Source organism: Pygocentrus nattereri, chromosome 17 (genome assembly GCF_015220715.1).
Source record: "Pygocentrus nattereri isolate fPygNat1 chromosome 17, fPygNat1.pri, whole genome shotgun sequence".
Taxonomy (NCBI): domain Eukaryota; kingdom Metazoa; phylum Chordata; class Actinopteri; order Characiformes; family Serrasalmidae; genus Pygocentrus; species Pygocentrus nattereri.
The window spans coordinates 11,131,868-11,156,867 of record NC_051227.1 but is presented as its reverse complement, the minus strand read 5'-3'; the positions used below and the strand labels follow the sequence as shown (position 1 = coordinate 11,156,867).

The 25,000-nt window shown below is 43.7% G+C and overlaps 2 protein-coding genes across 2 annotated transcripts in view; one reads left to right on the top strand and one right to left on the bottom strand.

The window, feature by feature from the left end:
* inppl1a (inositol polyphosphate phosphatase-like 1a) overlaps positions 1-11,829 on the top strand; it is a 64,958-nt gene extending 53,129 nt beyond the window's left edge. The window contains exons 18-27 of the mRNA XM_037546710.1: positions 1,633-1,714; positions 2,973-3,062; positions 3,334-3,447; positions 3,879-4,055; positions 5,500-5,655; positions 6,511-6,592; positions 7,078-7,191; positions 8,285-9,089; positions 9,481-9,617; positions 10,799-11,829. Coding sequence (XP_037402607.1) covers positions 1,633-1,714; positions 2,973-3,062; positions 3,334-3,447; positions 3,879-4,055; positions 5,500-5,655; positions 6,511-6,592; positions 7,078-7,191; positions 8,285-9,089; positions 9,481-9,617; positions 10,799-10,895 — 1,854 coding nt within the window. The 3' untranslated portion in view covers positions 10,896-11,829. The remainder of the gene's footprint in view (positions 1-1,632; positions 1,715-2,972; positions 3,063-3,333; positions 3,448-3,878; positions 4,056-5,499; positions 5,656-6,510; positions 6,593-7,077; positions 7,192-8,284; positions 9,090-9,480; positions 9,618-10,798) is intronic.
* Positions 11,830-18,935: 7,106 nt separating this feature from the next.
* Positions 18,936-25,000, bottom strand: part of phox2a (paired like homeobox 2A) — a 7,706-nt gene continuing 1,641 nt past the window's right edge. Inside the window, exons 2-3 of the mRNA XM_037546867.1 lie at positions 20,738-20,925; positions 18,936-19,879 (exon numbers count right to left, since the gene is read on the bottom strand). Of these exons, the coding sequence (XP_037402764.1) occupies positions 19,415-19,879; positions 20,738-20,925 (653 nt within the window). The 3' untranslated portion in view covers positions 18,936-19,414. The remainder of the gene's footprint in view (positions 19,880-20,737; positions 20,926-25,000) is intronic.

The window sequence follows — 25,000 nt, the reverse complement described above, 5'->3', positions numbered from 1 at the left end:
GAGAGGAAATGAATCAGGCCTGAGTGTGAAACAGGAAGCTCAGTCACAGCGTTCCTTTATCCTCCTTCCTTCTGCCTCTCTAACAACAACAACAACAACAATAAAACATTATCTTTGCACTTTTTCAGAGGAGAATTCTGCAGATTGTTCAAAACGTTTGGACATGATTCACTTCTTAAGGCGTGAACAGTCGTTCAGGGTGATGGCAACCAGACACCTGGAGAGTTTGATGCCTTCCATAAGCTCCCAACAAAACTGATTACATGAAATGGTCATGAATGCCTGTCGCCCGACACGTTGAGTTACAGAAGTTTTGAGAAGTTATTTTTAAAATAACTTTGGTACTTACAGCTAGCTCAGCTGGTGGTTTCAGATCATAAATGGCTGTTTTTGTGTTGTAGACGTTACTACTCCTGGTTCCCATCACCATTGTAAAGAAGTCAGTTATAAGAACTAGTGTAGGTAGTTTCGCTTGTTGGGAGAAATCATGTGAGATAATTCAGGTTTTCATGGTGATAACAGCTGATCGTAAGCTTCCATTGCTTATTAGCTGCAGTTTTATAGGACAGGTTTCTGCAAATTTTAATGCAGTTATTATTGATTTTACTGAATTATACATATTGGAAGAAATATAAAAAATGCTACGTGTGCATAAGTTTGAACACCCTAGTGTTTTTGTTTGGGTTTTTTTTTTTTTTTTGGTTTGTTTGGTTTTTTTTTTGTTATTTTGTTTCTCTTTGATTCATTAAGCCTTAAACCAAGTCTGGATGTAACAAATTCTGGGAGCTGATAAACCAAAAGTTGTCTCTCAGGCGACAATCAACAAAGCTGGATTTGGAGTGAAAAGGAGCAGCATGTGATGAAAAGAACACCTTGCCAACTGTTGAGCATGGAGAGAAATCTGTTCTTCTTTTGGGTGCAGGAAATGTGGGAATAGAGGGAGGAATGAATTATACTAAATATCAACAAATCCTGGAAGGTAATGATCCACATTCAGTGAAGAACCTGAAGAAGAGGTTGGATGTTGTGACACAATGATCCAAAATATAGGTCAAAATGAACCCTGAACTACTGAAGTGACAACAGATTAAGGTTTTGAAATGTTCACCGTCCTCACACTTAAATATCATTGCGCATGCAGGAAAACCTATGAATATTACTGAACCAGATGTGTTCTGCAAGGAAAAGTGAAAAGTCCTAAAAAGCTGTCTAAAAGAAACATTTTGAGGCCAAAGGAGTTCTTACCAAATACTGACCTAAAGGGTGTCCAAACTTGCGCACATGCTGAATTGTATATTGTACGCAGTTTTTGTATGTTGTTTCCAATATGTTGAAGTCAGCCAGCAAATGCATAAAGATGTGATATTTGACTTTGCTTCATTTAGAAGTGATGTTAACTTTTCATTTAGAAAATCGGTAAAATGTCTCGTTTTACCAGGGTGCCCAAACTTTTGCATGCACCTGTACATTAGACTTTTAGCTCCAGCACAACGCTAATAAAGCACAGTTCAACCACCAAACGTATTCACAGATATTATTTTGCTGAATTACCTTATAGAATTAATGGTGTTACATTATATGGCTGATAGTAAATGACGTTAAAAGTTCCTCTTTCTGACACTCTCTTGTTAGATGAGGACGAACGTGCCGTCGTGGTGCGACCGAATCCTGTGGAAATCTTACCCAGAAACGCACATCGTCTGCAACTCCTACGGTAAAATGTCCTGACAGACAGCAGCGCTTATCCAGGAGCATGTTGCTTTATTCTCCATTGTTTTCTGTGTACAGTAATATAAATTGGTTGGTAGTAACGAGTTTCATATACTGACTTAGAAGCACTCTTTATATGTACTGCTAATGTCGCCATCATACAAGTATGGTAGCAACAACTTAGTAACTACCTGGGATACTGTAGCATTGGCCTAGCAACACTATTGTGAACATCTGGTATAACATCGCAATGCACTACTGACATCTTAAGAACTACCTGGGACACCATAGCAGTGCGTAGCAGCACCTTACCTAACGCCCTAACAACAAGCTGGATATAATCTCATAGCAACACCACATCAGCTGTTTGGATTTACTGTATAAACCCGATTATTTAATCAAAAACAGTCGTGTTGATTTTTTTTCACAAACCTCAGGTTTCTAGGTTTCCTGTTGGTTAAGCTCCTGCGATGCTTTGTGCTTGGTTTCACTTTAGAATTTTTAGCATTTTATTTTTATCCAAAACTAAAGAACAGCAACAAAATTCAGTTTCTCAGTCGTTTATTGACCTGGTACTATCCGGTAGATTTACAGGGACAGGACACATTAATAAACATTTATATTCTGTAAATGTACCCGCTTGGCCAGCTTACTCTTCAGCTGTAGTCTCTGGGTACCATACAGTACAACACAACAACAAATAAAGTACAGCTTTACAGACTATGTGCAGCAGAGATGGGGCAATTCTTACATGCCTCAGCTCTCAGCATCCCGGCTCTGTGAGTTTGTGTGATCTACCGCTCTGTGGCTGAGCTGTTGTTGCCCCGAGACGCTTCCGCGTCACAGTAACGGCACTTACAGGCAACATGGGCTTGAACTTTCACTAACCGACTTGTGGTGAAGGTGACGTCCTGTAACAGTGCCGCGTTTACAGTCACTGAGCTCATCCGTACGACTGTAATGCCAGTGTGTGTCTATGGAGTTTGCATGGCTGTGTGCTTGGTTTTAGGTGCCTGTTGGCAATGATTGTAGCTAAAACCCTGGAACTCGGTTTGGAGAAGTGTCCCAATACTTCACCTCAGAGTCCCTATGAACTGCGGCTAACTTCAGCTCTTTCCTGGAAAGCTGTGTTTTTCTTTACTTGACTCAAAAGTGTCATTTTCTTCTTACTTCACCAGATGTAGAAACTCATTAGCTCTAACGTCAAGTGCTTTTCTAGGTGAATGTCAATTAATTGAACCTTTTCTTTTCCACTCACTCAGGCTGCACGGATGATATTGTCACCAGTGACCACTCGCCTGTGTTCGCTACGTTTGAAGTGGGTGTCACGTCACAGTTTGTCTCCAAAAAGGGTAAATTAACTGACCAACACCTGCAGGCGTGTGTCTGATAAGACCTAAAATTACAATACAGAGACCTCATTCTCTCCCTCTCTCTCTCTCTCTCTCTCTCTCTCTCTCTCTTTCTTTCTCTCTCTCTCTCTCTCTCTCTCTCTCTCTCTCTCTCTCTCTCTCTCTCTCTCTCTCTCTCTCTCCCCCCATCCCACCCTCTCTCTGTCTGTCTGTCTCTCTCTCTCTCTTTTTCTCTCTGTCTGTCTGTCTGCCCCCCCCCCCTCTCTCTCAGGTTTGCCGAAGTCGTCAGAGCAGGCATATATAGAGTTTGAGAATATTGAAGCCATAGTTAAGACGGCCAGCAGAACCAAATTTTTCATAGAGTTCTACTCCACCTGCTTGGAAGGTAGGATGCTGGTCCTTATTAACTATATTGTTCTATGTATTATATTATTTTCTCTTTTATTATTTTATTATAGCAACTACCTGTGATACTATAGCTACCGACTAGCAACACCTTAGCAACCACCTCCGATACCATAGCAACCACATTGCAACCTAGCTGGAAGTGGGAACCATTTAAACTGTGCAACTATTCTGATTTGATAGTTCTCGTCATTCCAGGTTCTGAAGTCTACACTGGAACTACGAGGCTGATTATTCCAATTAGACTATTTTAATTAGCCAATTATCTCTTATTTCAAACTGTGCCATTGAAGCTGTATGATGTGCTATAATCTATATTAGCCTAGTAGCTTTAGTGCAAAAGAAGCCAGTGACTGAAACATCTCTTTAACTTGAGGCTTTGTGCTGCAACGTTCTCTCTCCCTCCTGTAGAGTTTAAGAAGAGCTATGAGAACGACTCCCAGAGCAGTGATAATATAAACTTCCTGCGTGTGGGCTGGTCTTCGAAGCAGCTCACCACTCTGAAGCCCATCCTGTCTGATATAGAGTACCTGCAGGACCAGCATTTGCTGCTTACCGTCAAGTCTCTGGATGGATACGAGTCTTACGGTGAGTATATATGTGTGTGTGCATGCATATCATTCTGTCTTGTGGCACGTCTGATGGCTTAGAACACGTGTCAGGCTCCAGTCCTCGAGGGCCAAATCACTGCAGACTTCAGATCACTGCCTCATTAAGCACACCTGATTCGGCTCATCAGCTCATCAGCAAGGCCTTTCTGAACTGAACTCGGAGCGTTAGATGAGGGTGAATCTAATCTCTGCACCACTTTCACCTGGAATGTCCCCAGTTTGACATGCCTGGCCTAGATGATGAGGTAATGTAGGTTTGGCCTTGGTGTGAGATGATTGCACAGCCTTCCTGTTCTTTGGAATCTCATTTTCTTGCTCACTTGCCATGTGCATCCTGCCCCTGAGGGAACTCGCACAGATCCGTCCTTTACAATGGTTTCTTTACATCTTACAGCTCTTTTTTGTGCTTTATTGGGCAAAACAGATATTACTTTACCCATTGTGCCCAACAAGAAATAGCGAGCCACCTTTGCTACAGACAGCACATTATAACGTGCAATACGGAATTCAGAATGAATTAACAAGCAGCTCAAGGAGCTACAAGAATGTGTGCACAGAAAGGAACTTTCTTGCAGAGCTTGGTTTTATAAAGTTAAGTATGCTGAGTCAGGGAGCCTTGTAGCTGTGGCGTGATGTCACTCAAGTAGCCTGCCTGGGAAGTATCATAGGTAATGAGTAACATTTGCTCAACCGGCCGGCCCAAGAAGCCTCATAGCTGCAGTGTGGCTTTACTCAAGCGGCCGCCCCAAGAAGCCTCGTAGCTGCAGTTTGGCTTTACTCAAGCGGCCGGCCCAAGAAGCCTCGTAGCTGCAGTGTGGCTTTACTCAAGTGGCCGGCCCAAGAAGCCACGTAGCTGCAGTGTGGCTTTACTCAAGTGGCCGGCCCAAGAAGCCACGTAGCTGCAGTGTGGCTTTACTCAAGCGGCCGGCCCAAGAAGCCTCGTAGCTGCAGTGTGGCTTTACTCAAGCGGCCGCCCCAAGAAGCCCCGTAGCTGCAGTGTGGCTTTACTCAAGCGGCCGGCCCGGGAAGCCACATAGCTGCAGTATAATGTTGGCCCACCTAAAAAACCATGAGGCTGCAGTAAAGCAATTGTCAAATGGCCGTCCTGGGAACGTCATAGCTGCTGGGTAGCATCGCTCGTGTGGCTGGATGCCTCTTGGGAAAGTCAGTCTTGGCTGCTGTTTCATTTAATATGGTGGCACATTTCTCAGCCAGTAAGAAAATACAAAAGTACTCAAATAAAACCCGAGTGATGTGGCAGCCATAGTGCACCAGCATATTTACACATACACGCTTTTCATCCTCTCCTACAAGGTCCAGAGCCTGTTTGGTTAGACACAGATTTTGTTGGATTGGTTTAAAACCACTGTCAAGCCACTTTCAGAGAACTGTATGAATGACCTTTGTGTGTCTGTGTGTAGGAGAATGTGTGCTGGCCTTGAAGTCAATGATTGGGAGCACAGCACAACAGTTTCACACCTACCTGTCTCACCGGGGAGAGGAAACCGGAAACATCCGCGGCTCCATGAGAGTCAGAGTGCCCTCTGAGAGAATGGGAACCAGAGAGAGGCTCTATGGTATGATTTGTGTGTGTGTGTGTGTGTGTGTGTGTGTGTGTGTGTTTAACAGACTTGTATACAAATGTGTGTATGAGTTACTTGAAAGAAGAACAGTAATGTTTAATGATAAATGAGACAAGGAACAAAAATGAGGCAGTTAAATGATGAATGAAGTAAGATTAAAAAATAACTGCTGTTAATATGATCAGTATATCAGTAACGTTAAACAGCAAAAATCAGTAATGTCAAACAGTGACGGAGGCGAGTAACAAGAGCTTTAATATAAAAATACCACACAGTTTACATGCAAACGAATAAGTGAAATGTAACAGTTTCTTAAAAAGTTGAGGCAGTATTAATGTTAAACAACAAGGAGGCAGTAACAGTAAACAGTAAATGAAGCAAGTGACAAAAATGAGGTCAGAAATATGAGGCAGTAGCAGTAAATGAGTCAGGAGTGAGGCGAGGAACAAGTTTTTTTGTGTAAAATTCTATGTAGATTAAATGCTAATAAATAAAGTGTAATAAGAGTTTTTAAGAAAAGGAGTAAAATGTTGCGAGTAATTCTAAGTGGAATGTTAGAAGAACAAAGTCATTGATCTGTTAGATTCCATCAGCAGCTGCTGAGTTGATTAGTGGAGGACTGATGAGATGAATTAGGTGTTGGATGGTAATTATAAACACTGGGTTTGAAATTTTTATTGATTAATAACAAATTATTCACACACATTAAATCACAAACGGTCGTTTATGATCTTTCTTTGTGTCAAATAAATAAATGTTTACTTCCCAGATAAAAAGCTTAGCATATCATTTTCTGAGATGCCTGAACCTTTTGTACAGTGCTGACTTCATCCGTCTGTGTACTTCCAGAGTGGATCAGTGTGGACAAGGACGAGACTGGAGGTCCCAAAGGGAAAACTATGCCCCCTAGAGCCGGACATGATTACGTCAAGTGAGATGCACATTCGCCCGCACTGCTCGAAAGCTGTGAAGTGACATTGCCGAGACTCTGAGTGCGGTTTGCACTTTCTCAGCAGCAGCTGTGGCCAAATTAATTATATAATATCATTTTTGACACTGGTGGTTAATTTGCTGTTATGACCTTCCTGTTAAAATATTAATAATGATTGAGTTAAGTGGATTATTGTGAGTTCAGAAGTGTAGAGTTCATTATGAATAACAGTAAGGCTGTAATGTCAGGTAGTGTGAGCATTATAGCGATTGTGAGTCATGTAGTGTCCAGTAGACGTTAGAGTGAACTGTTATTGCTGCTCAGGAACTTGTGGTCGTTGTAATGATAAAGGTGCAAAAAAGTCCTGTTATCAGATACAACGACATCGCTAGAACAAAGCAGATTACATGCTTAGAAGTGTTGTAAAAAATAATATCGACAATATCGATGATGATGGTGGTGATGATGGTGTGGTGTTCCCACAGGCCCTCTCTGAACAGAAAAGAGCTGAGTAAGGTGTCAGAGGAGGGAGAGAGAAACACTTCAGGGCGATCTGCGTTCACACACAGCTCCACTAAAGAGGAAACCACACAGACGAGGTGCATGACCACACCAAAGAGGACATCTAAAGAGAAGAATTCACACCAGAAATCTGCACACATACCCACACATACACTATGTGGCCTAAAGTATGTGGACACCTCTCCTGATTATTGCCTTGTTAACCTGTTGCTAACAGGTGTATAAAATCAAGCACAAAGCCATGCGGCCTCAGAGACGAGCACTGGCAATAGAAATAGTCGTACTGATGAGCACAGGGACTTTATAAACATAGTACCGTCATAGGATGCCACCTTTACTAAAACCTGGAAATAGTAAAACACGAGTTAAGACTAATTTAACGTAAATATACATACCTGTATACATGGTCATGATTTATGATTATTATTACGCACATTGTATTTAACTATTTTTCCATTGCTTTGATCCTGATCTGATGAGAGAGGGGCTACAAGTATAAAAAAGGTAAAAGCAGAAGTGATTTGGTAGTCTGAGAGGCTTTGGTTTTACCATTCTGGTCAGAGCTGGTGAGGAGTGATTGCTGGATATTAGCCAAAGGGCTGCTGGAGTCAATGAACCATTATACAGCTTTAAAACCCAATACACACATTCTCTAAACCACTTATCCTCCTGGGTCACAGGGGGGAGCTGGAGCCTATCCCAGTGGTCGTTAGGTGGAAGGCAAGGTGTACCCCCACACAGGGTGCCAGTCCATCGCAGGGCAGACACACAGATGTACATTCACACACATTCATTCATATCTAGGGGCAGTTTAGCGTGTCCAGTTGGCCTGACTGCATGTCTTTGGACTGTGGGAGGAAACCACGCAGACTCCACACAGAAAGGACCCTGGTTACCCAGCTGGGGGACTGAACCCAGGCTCCTCTTGCTGGGAGGCCACTGCACCACCATGCCTCCCCAAATAATTTAGTGTTGTTACTTATTTTTGTTTACTTGAACACTTGATAAAGAAGTGCACTGAGAACTTGCGTCATGCGTGCAGCGCTCTCGTTGTAGGGGACACACTCTCTCAAACATCAAGGCCATTCCACCAAAAAGGGTGTCATCACACCAGCTCCATATTAATCTGTTATTTATGGCAGTTTATTTGTTTGTGTGATTGGTTGGTAGGTTGAAGCAGGACGCCAGTGATGGAGACCCCTCCACTTGCAAAAACAGTTTCAACAACCCTGCCTACTACATCCTGGAGGGCGTTCCGAACCAGTCAGCTGCCCTGGCTACAGACCTGCTCCCAGGCTCCTCTCACCCTCCTACGGCAGGTAAATCGGGACCCCCTGCTAGCGCAGCAACGAAGGGCAAGCCCCCGAGCGGAAGCTCCATCCAGACGCGCAGGCAGACGGGCGGACGGCCCGTGCGACCAATCAGTGAGGAAATGTCATCCGAGGACGATGGAAATCCTGGGGTACATGCTGCCAGCTCACTGAACCGCCCGCCACCCGACTTCCCGCCCCCTCCGCTCCCCAAAGGCGCCCTCGAGTTGTCTGATGCCTCCTTTTTCCCACCTACAAAAGAGAGCAAACCTCGACTGCACCCAGACTTGGCAGACATCAAGATCCCACCGCCAGCGGCCGTCACCTCCAAACCTCTCTCTTCTCCCAGCTTTGCCGCGCCTCCAGGAGGAGGTGGAGCCTTCTGCCTTGACTCACAGCCATCTATATTGAACCCAGGCCCCTCCCCTTTCAGACGAGGTGGTGGGACTTCAGGAGTGGATGACCAGTCGTGCTCTGTGCTGCATCTGGCAAAGAAGCTGAGTGAGGTGGAGTATCCAGCCGGGCAGGACCGGGGGCCCGGAGGGGCAATGCTGAAAGGAGGCACCACCTCCCACCTACGAGGAATGGGCCTGGGGGAAGCATGCCGCACTTTTCCTCCTCGGTCCATCCAGGAGGAGAGCATCGCAGAGGACCTGCCAGAGGAGGTGAGGAAGAGGGGGAAAAACTACTATTTCTATGATCGATGAAAATGTCAACAATCATTTGGTTGATTAACTAATTTAACTTTTATACTTTAACACTTGCACTGTGATTTAAAGTTACAGCATCTTTTATTGTGCAATGAACCCATGTTGCCCCCTACAGCTCTTGTAATGTATTGCAGGTCTGTGAGAATGGCCACATGAATCATATGAATATTATAGAGCATTTCTACAGAGCTCTTTGTACTAAAAATAATGCGAAGACAATAAAAATGAACATTTCTGAAGGGAACATTACCTAAAATTCCAACATCCAGTTTATTTCACCATCATTAACACTACGCATAGAAACTCAGTAGACGTTGGTCCACTCTGTCTCACTGTATCTCTGTAGGGCATGTGGCAGGGTGGCAGCAGTAGCAGCAGCCTCTCTGTGGAGTCCAGTGTTGGTGAGTGGCTGCAGAGGCTGGGGCTTGAGCGTTACGAGGAGGGGCTGCTACGGAACGGCTGGGATGACCTAGAGTTCCTCAGGTAAGGCCCCTTTCACTTTACAAAACCTGCACGTTGCTACACCCGCTACTCCTTCAGCCCTGCGTGACCTGCCATAGACAGATTTAGCTTTTGAATCAGTTCCTCTGAAATCCTGAACTAGATGCCACCTTGAACAAGATATCCTGGTGCTCGTTTCCCAGACGTGCATTGAAAGATGAACTCTGGCCGAAATGAGAAACGTAACCGCTGCTGTGTCTGTGGCACCTCCTACAGCGGAGCCACATTAGTCTCTGTGAGATTGTTCTGGGTGTAGTGGATTGTAGTGAGAGAGCAGGGATGGAGGAAAACGTAAAACTAATACAAAACAGTGAGTTCTGTCAAACGACGGCTGAAAGGTGGTGCAGTTTTCCACCGGAATTTCGCTTTAATCCGGTCTTGAACTGAATTTCAGTGCCACTGATGAACCACCCCTGAAAGTCAAAATGGTAATTCTAGGCTTAGGATTCAAAATTCACCCCTGCAGTGAAATGAGCTTAAATCGCAAGATCATGTGTCCACAGTTTTCCCTTCAGGCAAAATGTGGTCGATCAGCCAAGACCTGTGTAGTGTCTGTAGGTTTCTTCTTGAGGTTTGACACGTTTCATTTGATTTGATTTGATTTTTTGACCCTGAGCTTAGAGGCTGATGTGGGTGAGAAGTAAAAGAAGCATATATTCTAATCAGCGTCATTTCACTGATTAGACTGTGTTAAATAATCTCAAATAGCAGTAACTCTGTGTAGCTCATTGTCAGAACCCATATAAGCAAGTTTGAGGGTCGACATGGTTTGAGGCAGGTTTGTGATGATTTAGTTAGAACAGTTGTTGAAGTGCTGAAGACAGTGGCTGTGTGGACAGTCAGCCTCAAGGTCTTCACCATTAAGCAAAGCAAAAGTGTACTGGGTATTGTAGTGAGAAAACATTGTAAGTGTAATACAACCACCTGGAATAGCATAGCAACGGCCCAGCAGCACATTAGCAACCAATCATGAACTCTGTGAGCTGATGAGGCTGAAGGAGGCAATGCTGTGCCCCACAGTACTGCAGTGACATGATGAATAACTCTGGCTTCCGGCCAAAATGCCTCTTTAGGGGAACCAGATGTTCTCAAGTGTCCTATCTTCTTCTCTCTTGTCCTGTTCTCCATGCTGTTAATGATTTATGAAAAACATTTCTTTGCAGCGATATCACGGAGGAGGACCTGGAGGAGGCGGGAGTCCTAGACCCCACCCACAAGAAGATCTTATTGGCCAGCCTAAGACAACAGCAGCAGAAGTGAGATAAGCCAAGCCGATCTGGTCCAAACTGGACCACCCAAGTCCAAACTGGTCAGACTGTACCTTCTCAGAAAATCTTGCACTGCTAATTGGAGCTGTAAGTTGTCCTCATCCTTCAGCGGGTCAGCGCAGTCACTGACATTTAAAACAGGTTAACAAAAGAAAACAAGAAGCACTCGGTCACTACAGCTCTCTCCTCACGTCCGGAGAAGAGGCCTGCGAGGAAGAGAGACCGTCAGCGTGTGCCTGAGAACATCACGTGTCCGGCCTTCATTCACATTCCTTCCCTTTCTCTCCGGCAGGCGGTTGGCTCAGTTAGTTTATTAGTGTTTATGTTCATTATTGATAACATGCATGTTTTAGTGTTTTTTAAAGGGAAATAATAAGAATGGAATAAGCCAAAATCAGCGCAGACTGACTAGAACTGGTTCATGAGCTTTCAGAAAGTGTGTGTGTGCGTGTGTGTGTGTGTGTGGACACCAGGGACACTCGCATCGTTTTATTCATTTTTTTTTTTCACGTACAGAGCTCAGAACTGACTCAGACTACACGTCATTTATTTATACTCATTTCCAGTCAGATCGGCCGTTAAGTACACGTCAGTTATTTTTCAGCACCACGAAAAAAATTCCACCGGAGCCTCAACATGCGTATATTTAGTGTGTCCAACTCTGCCTTTATTACAGTTTCCGTTCTTTTCCTCGGACTTGATTTCAGTTTTTCAGAGAAACCGTTCTCATCAAAGTTCAGTCTTGGAAGTTGGTTTTGCATTCCCTGCTTTCTGTAACCCCAAATTAACTATTAGCTGAGAAAGGTGTTGAGGTCTGGACTCTGGGGCGGTCAGTCCGTCGTTCAGCTCCTTTGTTTGATGTGTCTGTCTCCTTTTCTCAGTGAGGTTCTTCTCGATCATCTACACGTCCTTTCAGACCCACAGCGCTGAGTGGTCTTCTCACAGTGGAAGGATGGACAGAAACACCTGTGGATGTTTTCAGATCTGAAGCAGCTCGATTTTCTCCTCTCTCTCAGAGATCAAAGCTTTCAGTGCTGTTTATCTGATATGGACAGTTTTGGGGTCTAGCAGGTCTTGCGGGTGGTTGTTAGGAGTCTGACTATCTCCTCAGAAATATCTCCTGGAAAAAGGAAGAACTTGATGGGTGTTTTGACAAAGAATGAAATAAATGAAGGGTGCTCTCTTGGTTCTGCACAGTACTGTATGTGGGATTGTTGGGAGGCTTCTAGAACGTTCTCCCCAAATTAGACCAGTCACAAGTGCTCATGTTTAGTATGTTAGCAACTTTAAATGCTGTTTTGCCAAGTGTTAAACATTTGGGCCTTTTTTCCAGCCACTTTCGTCTCAAAATCTGTGTAGCTTCATTACTCCAGAGTTGCTTCCACAGGACAACCCATTAACTCCGTTTATCTGTTCATTTATTACACCATGTACACTAATGAGTCTAGGTTGTGTGTGGAAATGGTCCAAAATTACTACTAAGGTCGGTCCGTTGTCCTTTGTGGAGTGACGAGGTTTGGCTACAACCATAAACTCTCACTTTACTGCTACTTCGAGACAGACGCTGCTGTATGCCCCATTTTGGAGATACCGAAAGTGGCCACCAGAGGACACTGCAGGACTTTAAGAGAATTTACTAATCAAGGCACTACTGTGGAAGTTCAGCTGAAGTCTCACTCCTCCTGCAGTCTGTGTAAACCGGACCTGGTGGTGCTGAGGCTGAAAACGAGCATTACTGAGTTTAGGTTTAGAGAAAAACTAAGTAGCGTTTAGACATTTCCTGAGGTCCTGTGTTAAAATGGCTGTTATTGAGATGTTGAAACACAACCGAGAAGCTTTTCCTCTGAAGCTCGTCTGTTATTCCGCTTTACACGGCCGGGTGGGGGCGCTACAGAGCACGGCGTCGTCCTCGAGTCTGTGCGTCGTGCCGTTTTGTTTCATGTTTTAACTTTTTAAACTGTTCTGTTTTCTTGGTTCAGATGTTTCTCTGAGTGATGATCGGACAGGTTTTACCCGAAACCTCGTTTTATTAATATTTCATTTTAAGTTAATATTTGTGAATGACCTCTAAACACCTGTGTCCTTGTCCTTGTTGCTGTTGTTGTTTGTTGTTGTTGTTGATGAAGATGATCTTTTCAGGTGAATAAAAACTAACCGCTGATGTGACCGCTGCCTGTCTTTGTGCCCTGATTGGTCAAGGAGGGACTGTGTGGCGTTCCTGAGGTTGGAAAGCAGAAAGTCATCAGTGCAAAATCTGGGAAAAGTAGAGTCGGTTTGTCTGGTCCAGCACCACGTGTTCTATTCACTGTCCGGCTCAACTGGCCTGCAGTGTCCAGCTGTGGAATTAAGCTGCATGACTTTAAAGGTTTGGGCGCCTTTGGCCAAATTACATCTTTGCATCATTTTTTTTCTGCATATTTTAATGTACAGTTGTGGAATTTTGCACATTAAAACAAACAGAAAATGTGGCTTGTGTAAAAGATGCTAAATTAATAGGAATTGCGCAGTAAATATTTAAGTTTGTTCTCTGTGCGGTTTTTATTTTCGCTTATGAAAATCAGCAGAACGTGGCGTTTGACTGGGGGTATTGAGACTTATGCTCACGACTATATTAAAACCCATATTTACATATTTAAATTAGGAGTAGACTATAAACATGCGCAGTGTGTATGTATACATGTTTTCATATAAATGTAAACGTATATAGTGGAGAGAGCGCGTAGGTTGTTGTATATGAACAGCAGGAACTTCTGTAACGTCACTGCCAATAAATTCAGTTTATTTAACAAAATAATGTCCTTCACTCAAACATCAAACCTTTCAGCTTTAAGGTCAGGAAATGAAACGATTCTCTCGGCGCTTACTGACCTCTGCGTTCAGTGTCTGTGGCCGGCATGACGACCTGGCGGCTTTCGTTCAGAGTGACGTCAGTAACGACACTCCACCACGATGTTAGCACTGACCTTTCAGTCTCAATCGAAGTGATGAAACTGACCTCATGGATGGTCAATTTCAGTCTCATAGATGGCCAGTTTCAGTCTCACAGATGGCCAGTTTCAGTCTCACAGATGGCCAGTTCCAGTCTCATAGATGGCCAGTTTCAGTCTCATAGATGGCCAGTTTCAGTTTCATAGATGGCCAGTTTCAGTCTCAGATGGCCAGTTTCAGTCTCACAGATGGTCAGTTTCAGTCTCATAGGTGGCCAGTTTCAGTCTCAGATGGTCAGGTTCAGTCTCACAGATGGTCAGGTTCAGTCTCACAGATGGTCAGGTTCAGTCTCACAGATGGCCAGGTTCAGTCTCAGATGGCCAGGTTCAGTCTCAGATGGCCAGTTTCAGTCTCATAGATGGCCAGTTTCAGTCTCATAGATGGCCAGTTTCAGTCTCACAGATGGTCAGTTTCAGTCTCACAGATGGTCAGTTTCAGTCTCACAGATGGCAGTTTCAGTCTCATAGATGGTCAGTTTCAGTCTCATAGATGGTCAGTTTCAGTCTCATAGGTGGCCAGTTTCAGTCTCATAGATGGCCAGTTTCAGTCTCAGATGGCCAGTTTCAGTCTCACAGATGGCCAGTTTCAGTCTCAGATGGCCAGTTTCAGTCTCACAGATGGCCAGTTTCAGTCTCAGATGGCCAGTTTCAGTCTCATAGATGGCCAGTTTCAGTCTCAGATGGCCAGTTTCAGTCTCATAGATGGCCAGGTTCAGTCTCATAGATGGCCAGGTTCAGTCTCAGATGGTCAGGTTCAGTCTCATAGATGGTCAGTTTCAGTCTCACAGATGGTCAGTTTCAGTCTCACAGATGGCCAGTTTCAGTCTCACAGATGGCCAGTTTCAGTCTCATAGGTGGCCAGTTTCAGTCTCATAGGTGGCCAGTTTCAGTCTCGTAGATGGCCAGTTTCAGTCTCGCAGATGGTCAGTTTCAGTCTCATAGATGGCCAGTTTCTGGCCACTGGACCCTGTTGGCTGGATACTTTTGGGTGACGCACCACTCTCAGCCCAACAGTGACGCTAGGACGAAAAACCAAACCATGTCCGTGTCACTGCTGTGCTCGGAGGGTCCACAACCCAAATATCTGGAGCACAGCGGTCCTGCGGTCAGAAACTGACCATTGATGATGCGGGGAGAGTAGGGCTGGGGAATTATGCAGCAACAGCCTGTAATTGTACACTTAAATATAGGACATCAGAGGTAGCTGTTTCTAATAAAGTAATAAAGTGGTGTTTTGTGTTTCCTGAAGGGTTTATTAGGTGTTCTGGGTGTCCAGACTCATTTGCTAGTTTTCTAATGGGAACTAAAGGTGCCCTACAGGAAACAAGTGGTTTCTTTAATGGCCACCATTAAGCCAGTTTCTGTTAGAAAGAAAAATCATCCGGTTTTGATGGTTCTAATGGTCTTTTTTCAGCACCAAGTGTGGCCAGTTAATGGAAGCACAAGGGTAGTGTTTCCAGTAAAGGGGCCACTGAGTGAAAGCACTAGTTATTCATTTCTTAGAAAGTGGCCAGTGAGTGGCAGTATGAGTTTGGTGTTTCTAATAAAATGGCCAGTTAGTGGAAGGGCAAGGTAGGTGTTTCTAATAAAATGGCCACTGAGTCTATATGTAATAGTGCATGCTCTATAAAACCTTGTGTCTCTGTTTTTAACACCGGCTGCTCTTTACACTGAATGAACCATAATTGTGGTGACTGGACCATAAAAATAATGCAAGTTACTTGGAAAAATATACGATTTCATTCATGTACAAGTAAGATGAAATGAACACGGTCCATTAGTGGTGCTTCTGAAGCTACAGCGCCTAGCCGTGGAGGTCTGGTTTATACATTTACACAGCTCAAGGAAAATACACCCTTAGTGTCACAGGTTTTCACATACACCACTGTGGCTGTAAGTTATGGCGTTATAGTAATTTATAGAGCATAATTTGATTAAAATATCAGCTTAATTGATGCTCCACACCCTTAAAACGATGACTGTGTGTAGAGCTGTGGTCACTCTTTTGCTTGACTAAATGGTTCTTCTGTATGATGGGAAACTATTTGTATAAGATTGTTTGAAGAACCTGTTTAGATGGATGGATGGATGGATGGATATAGATAGATAGATATATATATATACACACACACACATCCGTGTTAGGTTTGAAGACAGAAACAAAAACAAGATACTGGGCGTGAACCAGGCGGTGCTTTAGATGCTGTTTATTTTGTACAGTATTACACGGTGCCATTAATGAACGGAAGGCCTGCGGCTGAAAAAAAAAGAAAACACACCCTAACGACTTCACGCCACTCGACTCAAGTACAGCTTAGTGGCAAGTTACCAGAATAAAAGTCAAACTACGCAGTATTTATATTACTATTTACAAAATAGTCTCATGGTACAATATTTTAGGAGCCCGACTGAAAGAAAAAGACAAACATCCTCCCTTTGTTTTTTTTTTTAATAAATTAATGCTAATGGCTTAACTAGGCTTCGGATACACATTCACACAGTAATGGAGACGCTGCACGAAGAAGCTTTTAAATGAGTGACTGAGCAGCTGAAACCGGGCCGAACCACTGCAGTGGGTGACCATCGGTATCGGCCTTCGGACCCTACAAACACAAGCCAGAGATGCCTGACGACTGCTGGGTCTGTACGGCCGTAACGGACTGCCATGCGGTGCCCGGACTCCTGACAGGCTGCAGCTCATCATTCTGGCTCGGAGCGCTCTGTTCGAGGGGGGGGGGGGGGGGGGGTGTGTGAGGGAGGAGAGCTGGGGGGGGGGGGTGTGTGAGGGAGGAGAGCTGGGGGGGGGGAGTGAGGGGAGTTGAGGAAGGTGAGGAGAGCTGGGGGGGGGTGAGGGGAGGTGAGGAGGGGGAGGAGGGAGGGGAGGGGAGGTGAGGGGGGAGGGAGGGTGAGGAGGACACTTAGCCGTGTTTGGTCAGTGAAGGACTTGCAGCAGCTCCGTTGTGATGAAGTGTTAGTGTTGCTGATGTTGAATGAGGGCGAATAGCCGCCTGTTAGCGTTCTGCGGAAGGGCCGCGTGCTAACGGCGTCTTCATGGCCAGCCGCGCTGGCATGTTTGCTTTCGCTGCTCCCCCAATGCCGACACTCACTTCCCTGCTGCTAATGGGGCTGCACTTCTTTCTCTCTCGCTCTTCAAAGAGGCTTTGTGATCCTTAAAAGGAAGTTGTGCTTGCTGGTGACCGTCACCCAATCCCTTCTCCAAACTGTCCTTTGGGCTTCTGCACTGTTTGGCCTGAAGCTGAGAGGAGGACTGTGGATGAATGGGAAGGTCTGAAAAGAAGAGGAATAGGCAGAAATGGGAATGAATGCCGGCGTCCCCTCCAGCCAGACCCGGCTGTAGGATTCCCCTCCAGTTGAATGGATACGTGCGACCTGGTTAATTCAGCTCTTTCCAGGTTTAGTGGGTCTGAACTCGGTCGCTGGGCGTCATGTGGTTTTGTACATGCTCAGTTGACTGGAGTCTCGAGTTACTTGGCCAGTCAAATCTCCAAACTGAGGTCAAGCTTGAAGCTTTCGGAGGTTTTGGCTGGTATGTGTGGACGGCACAGAGGAATTCCTGACCCCTACAGTGTGTTTAGGCTGTTGGAGTCCAGTTAAACTTCACTGTAGGACACGGTAGGTGTTCACAGCTGTAGCTGGGGAAGTTAACTGACTTGCGACTCAACTCAGGTTTGCTCTGAATTGTCTCAAGACTAGCCTGCCTCAGTCTCAACTGACTCGAAGCTTAAGTCCAACTCAGCCTTAATTGACCCACAACTGCAACTCCTCTTAAACTGACTCACAACTCGACTCCAACTCATAAGTGATTCACAACTCTGACTCGCTCTTAACTGAATCGCAGCTGTGACTCCTCTTTACCTGACTCACAACTCGACTCCAACTCATGAGTGATTCACAACTCTGACTCACTCTTAACTGACTCGCAGCTGTGACTCCTCTTTACCTGACTCACAATTCGACTTCAACTCATAAGTGATTTGTGACTCTAACGCGCCTTAACTGACTTGAGACTCGAGAGGTATGATTCATAATGGTGGGCCTGAGAATAAACCATGGCCATGTGCAGTCGTTATGCAGTCAGCTTGCGGCAGATGTCAGGTTCAGTACGGCTTCGCATAACAAATGTTTCATCGTAGAAAAACTTGGAGCCTTATGGGCGAAATGAAGCGCTACATGCAGTAACTGTTTAAAGTAACGAGGCAAAACTACTTAATGTCTGATTTGCATGTCATTGTTGGCAAAGTATGCCAACTAGCATAATTGCTGATTTACCTGAAGTTGTCAGCCAGTTTAGTTGACGTTTGCTTGGGTTGCGCTTCAGTTCTGTCCCTCTTACTGAAGGTTTTCTATCATAAGTGGCTTCTTATGTTAAGCCAAATCAAACCTGACAGGTTTTTAGCTGGTCGACTTTTGTCCAATGCAAGGCCAGCAGCTGATAATGATACTAAACTTAAATATTCTAAAGACTCGAGATACAACTTGGACTCTCACTCCAGAGACTTGAGATTCAACTCAAACTCGAGTACCAGAGGCTTGAGACTCTAGTCAAAATCGAGCCCCACCGGTTCAAGACTGAACTTGGACTAGAGAGTCAAGACTTGACTTAGACTTGAACTCCAGAGTCCTGAAATTTGACTCAGACTCAAACTCTAGAGACTTAAAGCCTAAAGACTCAAGACTTGCACACCAGCAACTTGAGACTCAACTCAAACTTGTCGGACTCGCGCCGCAGAGACTCGATTCAGACTTGCGCCCCCGACACTCCAGACTCACCTGACACTCGCATGAAGTGAATGTCAACATCTCTGCTGTAGATCCAGCCCTGTTGTTTTAATACAGTGGAGCTTCACTCAGCATCCTATATGTAAGTTGGTTGGTTAGTGTAGTGGGTAACACCTCTGCCTTCTACACTGTAGACTGGGGTTCAATCCCCCACCTGGGCAGCACCCTACACTATACCAATAAGAGTCCTTGGGCAAGACTCCTAACACCGCCTTCGCTTACTTGTGTTAAAAAAAAAATTTAAAAAAAAGATCAAATTGTAAGTCGCTCTGGACAAGAGCATCAGTCAAATGCTGTAAATGTAAGTTCACCATTGTTGGTGTTCACTGTGCACTGAAAGAGTGAATCTGATGCTCTAGTTATTAGTTCAGCACTAGCTGTTCATTCAGTAATACAGGTCTATAGTCAAAACTGGGAGATTAGAAGAAAACACCTCATTGGCTGGTTACTGGTAGAGAGGAAAACAGGACAAAGGACACAACTAACGGGAAGTGGCGGAGTGGTTGGCGGACATGGATAATAACTGCTGATAATGTTTACAATCAAGACACACACACTCACACACTCACACACACTCTTACACACTCACAGACAGTGGAAGCGCCAACAAGTCCAACATGACAATAAATTAGAAGGGAGTCCAGCTCTAAGGTAAAACAGAAACAGAGCAAGGCAGCAACAGTGTAAGGGACCACACACTAAGAGAGAGAAGAAAAGCCCACGTCTAAAACAGGTTGGTCTTGAGGGCCCCCGGCTTTCTGTGGAAGGAGGAGAGCACTCCGGCGAAGGGGCCGGCGGCCATACTGTCCGCGGGCTGCCATGTCTTCAGCAGCTCTGGCCCCTGGGGGCCGCCCGGGGTCAGGCCACCTGTCCCGGGCCAAGTAGGAGACTTCAGCCCCTGGTGGACGGACGGGGATGTGGAAGTGCTGGCGAAGCCGGCCGAGGACACCGACACCGGGCTGGGGCTGAGGCTTCCGGCCCCTGGGCTGCCCATGTTGCCCGAGCTGGGCAGGGAGGCCGTGCTGTCCGGTGTTGGGCTGCATGTGGACTCTTTGGACTCATCATCCTCGGACGAAGAGCGCGCCTCGCCTGACTTCTTGGCGTTCCCGCTGTTGCCTGCATTTCCACTTTTGGAGTTGGCGGCGCGCTCCTGTTTGCGGAACTTGGCGCGCCTGTTCTGGAACCACACCTGCAGGAGTGACAACACCTGTTAATTGACCTTGTTTTATTGGTGCTCGGGTGGGTGGAGTAGCTTTAGACCATCTTCCAGAAATCAGTGAGATAATGACTGGAGTGGACGTGAACATGGGCCACCAGCTTTGACCAGAAACCCAGTCCCCTATAGACCTGCAGTGGTACATCCAGCATCTTTCAGCATAGCAGCTGGTTTTCATTAGATTAGGAGGAACTGGCAGTTTAAGGACTAAGATGTGCGGAAAAGGAAGATTCTTAAAAAATTTACTTAGAAGAAGTAAAAATATTTTTGGTAAATATACAAAGACAAATTATAGACTCTGAGCAGTAGATGATGTGGTGGCCACCTGATGAAACATCTTATGTATTCTGAGTTTTAAAGCTTAAATACGGAATGTTTTTCATTTAAAGTTTAAAAAAGCTACAAATTAAATTTTTAAGTTTGCAAATGCAAAAAAACTCAAATCACAATTCTGGATTTTTGTTTTAACTTTTGGTTTCACTGAAGAGAAATTAACGCAATTATTAAAGCAAAGAAAAAATCGTTTATGCTTCAAAATGTGACCCAGGAGTTTTTTCCTTCTGCTCTTTTTTCAGCTGATTGTAAAAACGCGGTGTTTGTGTTTAAATACTGGACTTAAAATAAAATAAAATATGAAGCGTCATGACTTTTACATTTTATTAGTTTTTAATAAACATTAACCGCATTGTCTGCGTGATTTGATGGATGCTGTACTGATTTATTACTGTTTATATTTGAATGACGAAGGTAAATAAATATTCATGAACACTTCAGTTTAATTTGCATTTAAATGATTAGTTTTTGTAAATTGATTTGTATTTAAAGAGGCACCTGCACGCGCGCCTCCGTCAGGTCGATCTTCAGCGCGAGCTCCTCGCGCGTGTAGATGTCCGGGTAGTGCGTCTCGGCGAACACGCGCTCGAGCTCCTTCAGCTGCGAGCTCGTGAAGGTGGTGCGGATCCTCCTCTGCTTCCTCTTCTCGTTCAGCCCGGAGGGGTCCGAGAAGAACTTGTAGGGCACTGAGAGAGGAGGGGGCGGGGTTAATAAAAGTGATGAATTTTTACTTTTGCGTGGAAAAAAAGTCGTTTAATTTCAAGGATTAAATTTTATTTACGGGGACAAAATAATAAAATAACAAACAACTACAATAACAATAATAACAGCAATAATAACTACAATAACAATAATAACAGCAATAACAACTACAATAATAATAATAATAACAACAGCAATAATAACTACAATAATTATAATAACAGCAATAATAGCCACAATAATAATAATAACAACAATAATAACTACAATGATAATAACAGCAAATTTCGTTAAAACGTCAATGAAACATTTTGTAATTGCATGTAATTCAGAAATGTTTGAAATCCCTCCTGACTGTGCCTGATTATGTCTGGCCGCACCTGACTGTGGCTGATTGTGTCTGGCCGCACCTGACTGTGCCTGATTGGGTCTGACTGTGTCTGATTGTGCCTGACTGTGCCTGATTGTGCTTGATTGTGTCTGACTGTGTCTGATTGTGTCTGACTGTGCCTGAATGTGCCTGACCATGCCTGACCGTGTCTGATTGTGTCTGACTGTGCCTGAATGTGCCTGACCATGCCTGACCGTGTCTGACTGTGTCTGATTGTGTCTGACTGCTCCTGACTGTGCCTGATTGTGTCTGACTGTGTCTGATTGTGCCTGACTGTGCCTGACCGCGCCTGACCGCGCCTGACTGCGCCTGACTGTGCCTGATTGTGTCTGACTGTGTCTGATTGTGCCTGACTGTGTTGGATTGTGTCTGATTGTGCCTGACTGTGCCTGATTGTGCCTGACCGCGCCTGACTGTGCCTGATTGTGTTTGGCTGCACCTGACTGTGGCTGATTGTGTCTGACTGTGCCTGATTGTGCCTGAATGTGCCTGACCATGCCTGACCATGTCTGATTGTGCCTGACTGTGCCTGACTGTGCCTGATTGTGCTTGATTGTGTCTGACTGTGTCTGATTGTGTCTGACTGTGCTTGATTGTGCCTGACCATATCTGATTGTGTCTGATTATGTCTGATTGTGCCTGACTGTATCTGATTGTGTCTGAGCGTGCCTGACTGTGCCTGATTGTGTCTGACTGTGTCTGACTGTGCCTGACTGTGTCTGACTGTGTCGATTGTGCCTGACTGTGCCTGACTGTGCCTGATTGTGTCTGATTGTGTCTGACTGTGTCTGAGCGTGCCTGACTGTGCCTGATTGTGCCTGACTGTGTCTGGTTGTGTCTGACTGTGTCTGGTTGTGTCTGATTGTGCCTGACCAATGCCTGATTGTGTCTGATTGTGCCTGATTGTGCCTGGCCGTATCTGATTGTGTCTGATTGTGCCTGACTGTGCCTGACTGTGTCTGACTGTGCCTGATTGTGCCTGGCCATGCCTGATTGTGTCTGACTGTGCCTGATTTTGCCTGACTGTGCCTGACTGTGTCTGATTGTGCCTGACTGTGTCTAACTGTGTCTGACTGTGCCTGATTAAGCCTGATTGTGCCTGACTGTGCCTGGTTGTGCTTGACGGTGTCTGATTGTGTCTGACTGTGCCTGATTATGTCTGACTGTGCCTGATTGTGTCTGACTGTGCCTAATTGTGCCTGACTGTGCCTGACTGCCTGATTGTGCCTGATTGTGTCTGATTGTGCCTGGTTGTGCCTGATTGTGCCTGGTTGTGCCTGATTAAGCCTGACTGTGCCTGACTGTGCCTGGTTGTGCTTGACGGTGTCTGATTGTATCTGACTGTGCCTGATTATGCCTGACTGTGCCTGATTGTGTCTGACTGTGCCTAATTGTGCCTGACTGTGCCTGACTGTCTGATTGTGCCTGATTGTGCCTGATTGTGCCTGATTGTGTCTGACTGTGCCTGATTGTGCCTGACTGTGCCTGGTTGTGCCTGACTGTGCCTGACTGTGCCTGACTGTCTGATTGTGGCTGATTGTGTCTGATTGTGCCTGGTTGTGTCTGACTGTGCCTGATTGTGCCTGACTGTGCCTGGTTGTGCCTAACTGTGCCTGACTGTGCCTGCCTGTCTGATTGTGGCTGATTGTGTCTGATTGTGCCTGGTTGTGTCTGACTGTGCCTGACTGTGCCTGATTGTGCCTGATTGTGCCTGACTGTGCCTGGTTGTGCCTGACTGTGCCTGACTGTCTGATTGTGGCTGATTGTGTCTGATTGTGCCTGGTTGTGTCTGACTGTGCCTGATTGTGCCTGGAGTCTCCTGCTCAAGAATGACAGGTTTTCACACTAAATAAAGTGGAAAATCTCTCTGATTGTGTTTATTTGTTGATCATTAATTCACTGAAAAGCTGCCAGTCAGGCTTCAGCCTCGGCGCTCTGGGTCTAGTCTAGTTCACCTTAATAGAAAGTATTATGTTGTAATAGTGTAATAATGTTATTCGGCTTCCCGACGAGTTCTTTATAAATGTCTTATTACAGCACTAAGACTGAGCAGGAGAATAAATACCACACATCACCTGCGCAGCTGTCGCTCAGATTACAATGGGCTTATGGAAAAATTGCGCTGTAATTTATTTATTATTTAATGGCGCCTTTCCGTTTTTTTATTTTTGCAAATTTGCAAATTACAAAAAACAAAGTCGTAATTTTTTCATATTCATTCATTTTTTAAACAAGCCACTTAAATCAGACAGGAGCACTAGTATAGTGTAGTGTAGTGTAGTGTGGTGTTGTGTAGTGTAGTGTGGTGTTGTGTAGTGTAGTATAGCCTCTTAAACAGATGGAGATGCGCTAAAAATGATGGAAAGCGAGTCAAACGTATCAATTAGCAACAAGTGAACCAAGACAGTTTAGAATCTCCAGCAGCAAAAACTGCAGATTATCATGAAACCTGAAGATCAGTGGAGGACCTGATCTGACCTGTCAAAACGGAGGAATGTCCACAAGGAAAAGCCCCATATAATAATATAATATCTAATACAATAATAACGTACTATAATAATATAATTATATACAATGTAATAATATTATATATAATAATATACTATAATGTGTGTATGTGAGTACACTATACTATAATATACTATATACAATATATATACTATAACAATATATAATATAGTACACTATACTATAGTAATATATAATATACTACACTATTATAATATATGATATACTACACTAATATATGATATACTACACTATAATAATATAATGCACTGTAATAATACATAATATATTACACTGTTGTAATATATAATATACTACACTGTAATAATGTAATGTACTACACTATTATAATATATAATATACTATACTATAATAACAATATACTACACTATAATAATATAATATACTGCACCACTATAATAATATATAATATGGTACACTATACTATAATATACTATAGTATATAATATACTACACTATAATATATACTACACTGTTATAATATATAATATACTGCACCACTATAATAATATATAATATGGTACACTATACTATAATATACTATAGTATATAATATACTACACTATAATATATACTACACTGTTATATAATATACTACACTATAATAATATATAATATACTGCACCACTATAATAATATATAATATGGTACACTATACTATAATATACTATAGTATATAATATACTACACTATAATATATACTACACTGTTATAATGTATAATATACTGCACTATAATAATATATAATATACTGCACTATAATAATATATAACATACTGCACTATAATAATATATAATATACTGCACTATAATCATATATTGTATACTGCATCATAATAATATATAATATATTGCACTATAATAATATATAACATACTGCACTATAATAATATATAATATACTGCACTATAATAATATATAACATACTGCACTATAATAATATATAATATATTGCACTATAATAATATATAACATACTGCACTATAATAATATATAGTATACTGCACTATAATAATATATAATATACTGCACTATAATAATATATAATATACTGCACTATAATAATATATAACATACTGCACTATAATCATATATTGTATACTGCATTATAATAATATATAATATATTGCACTATAATA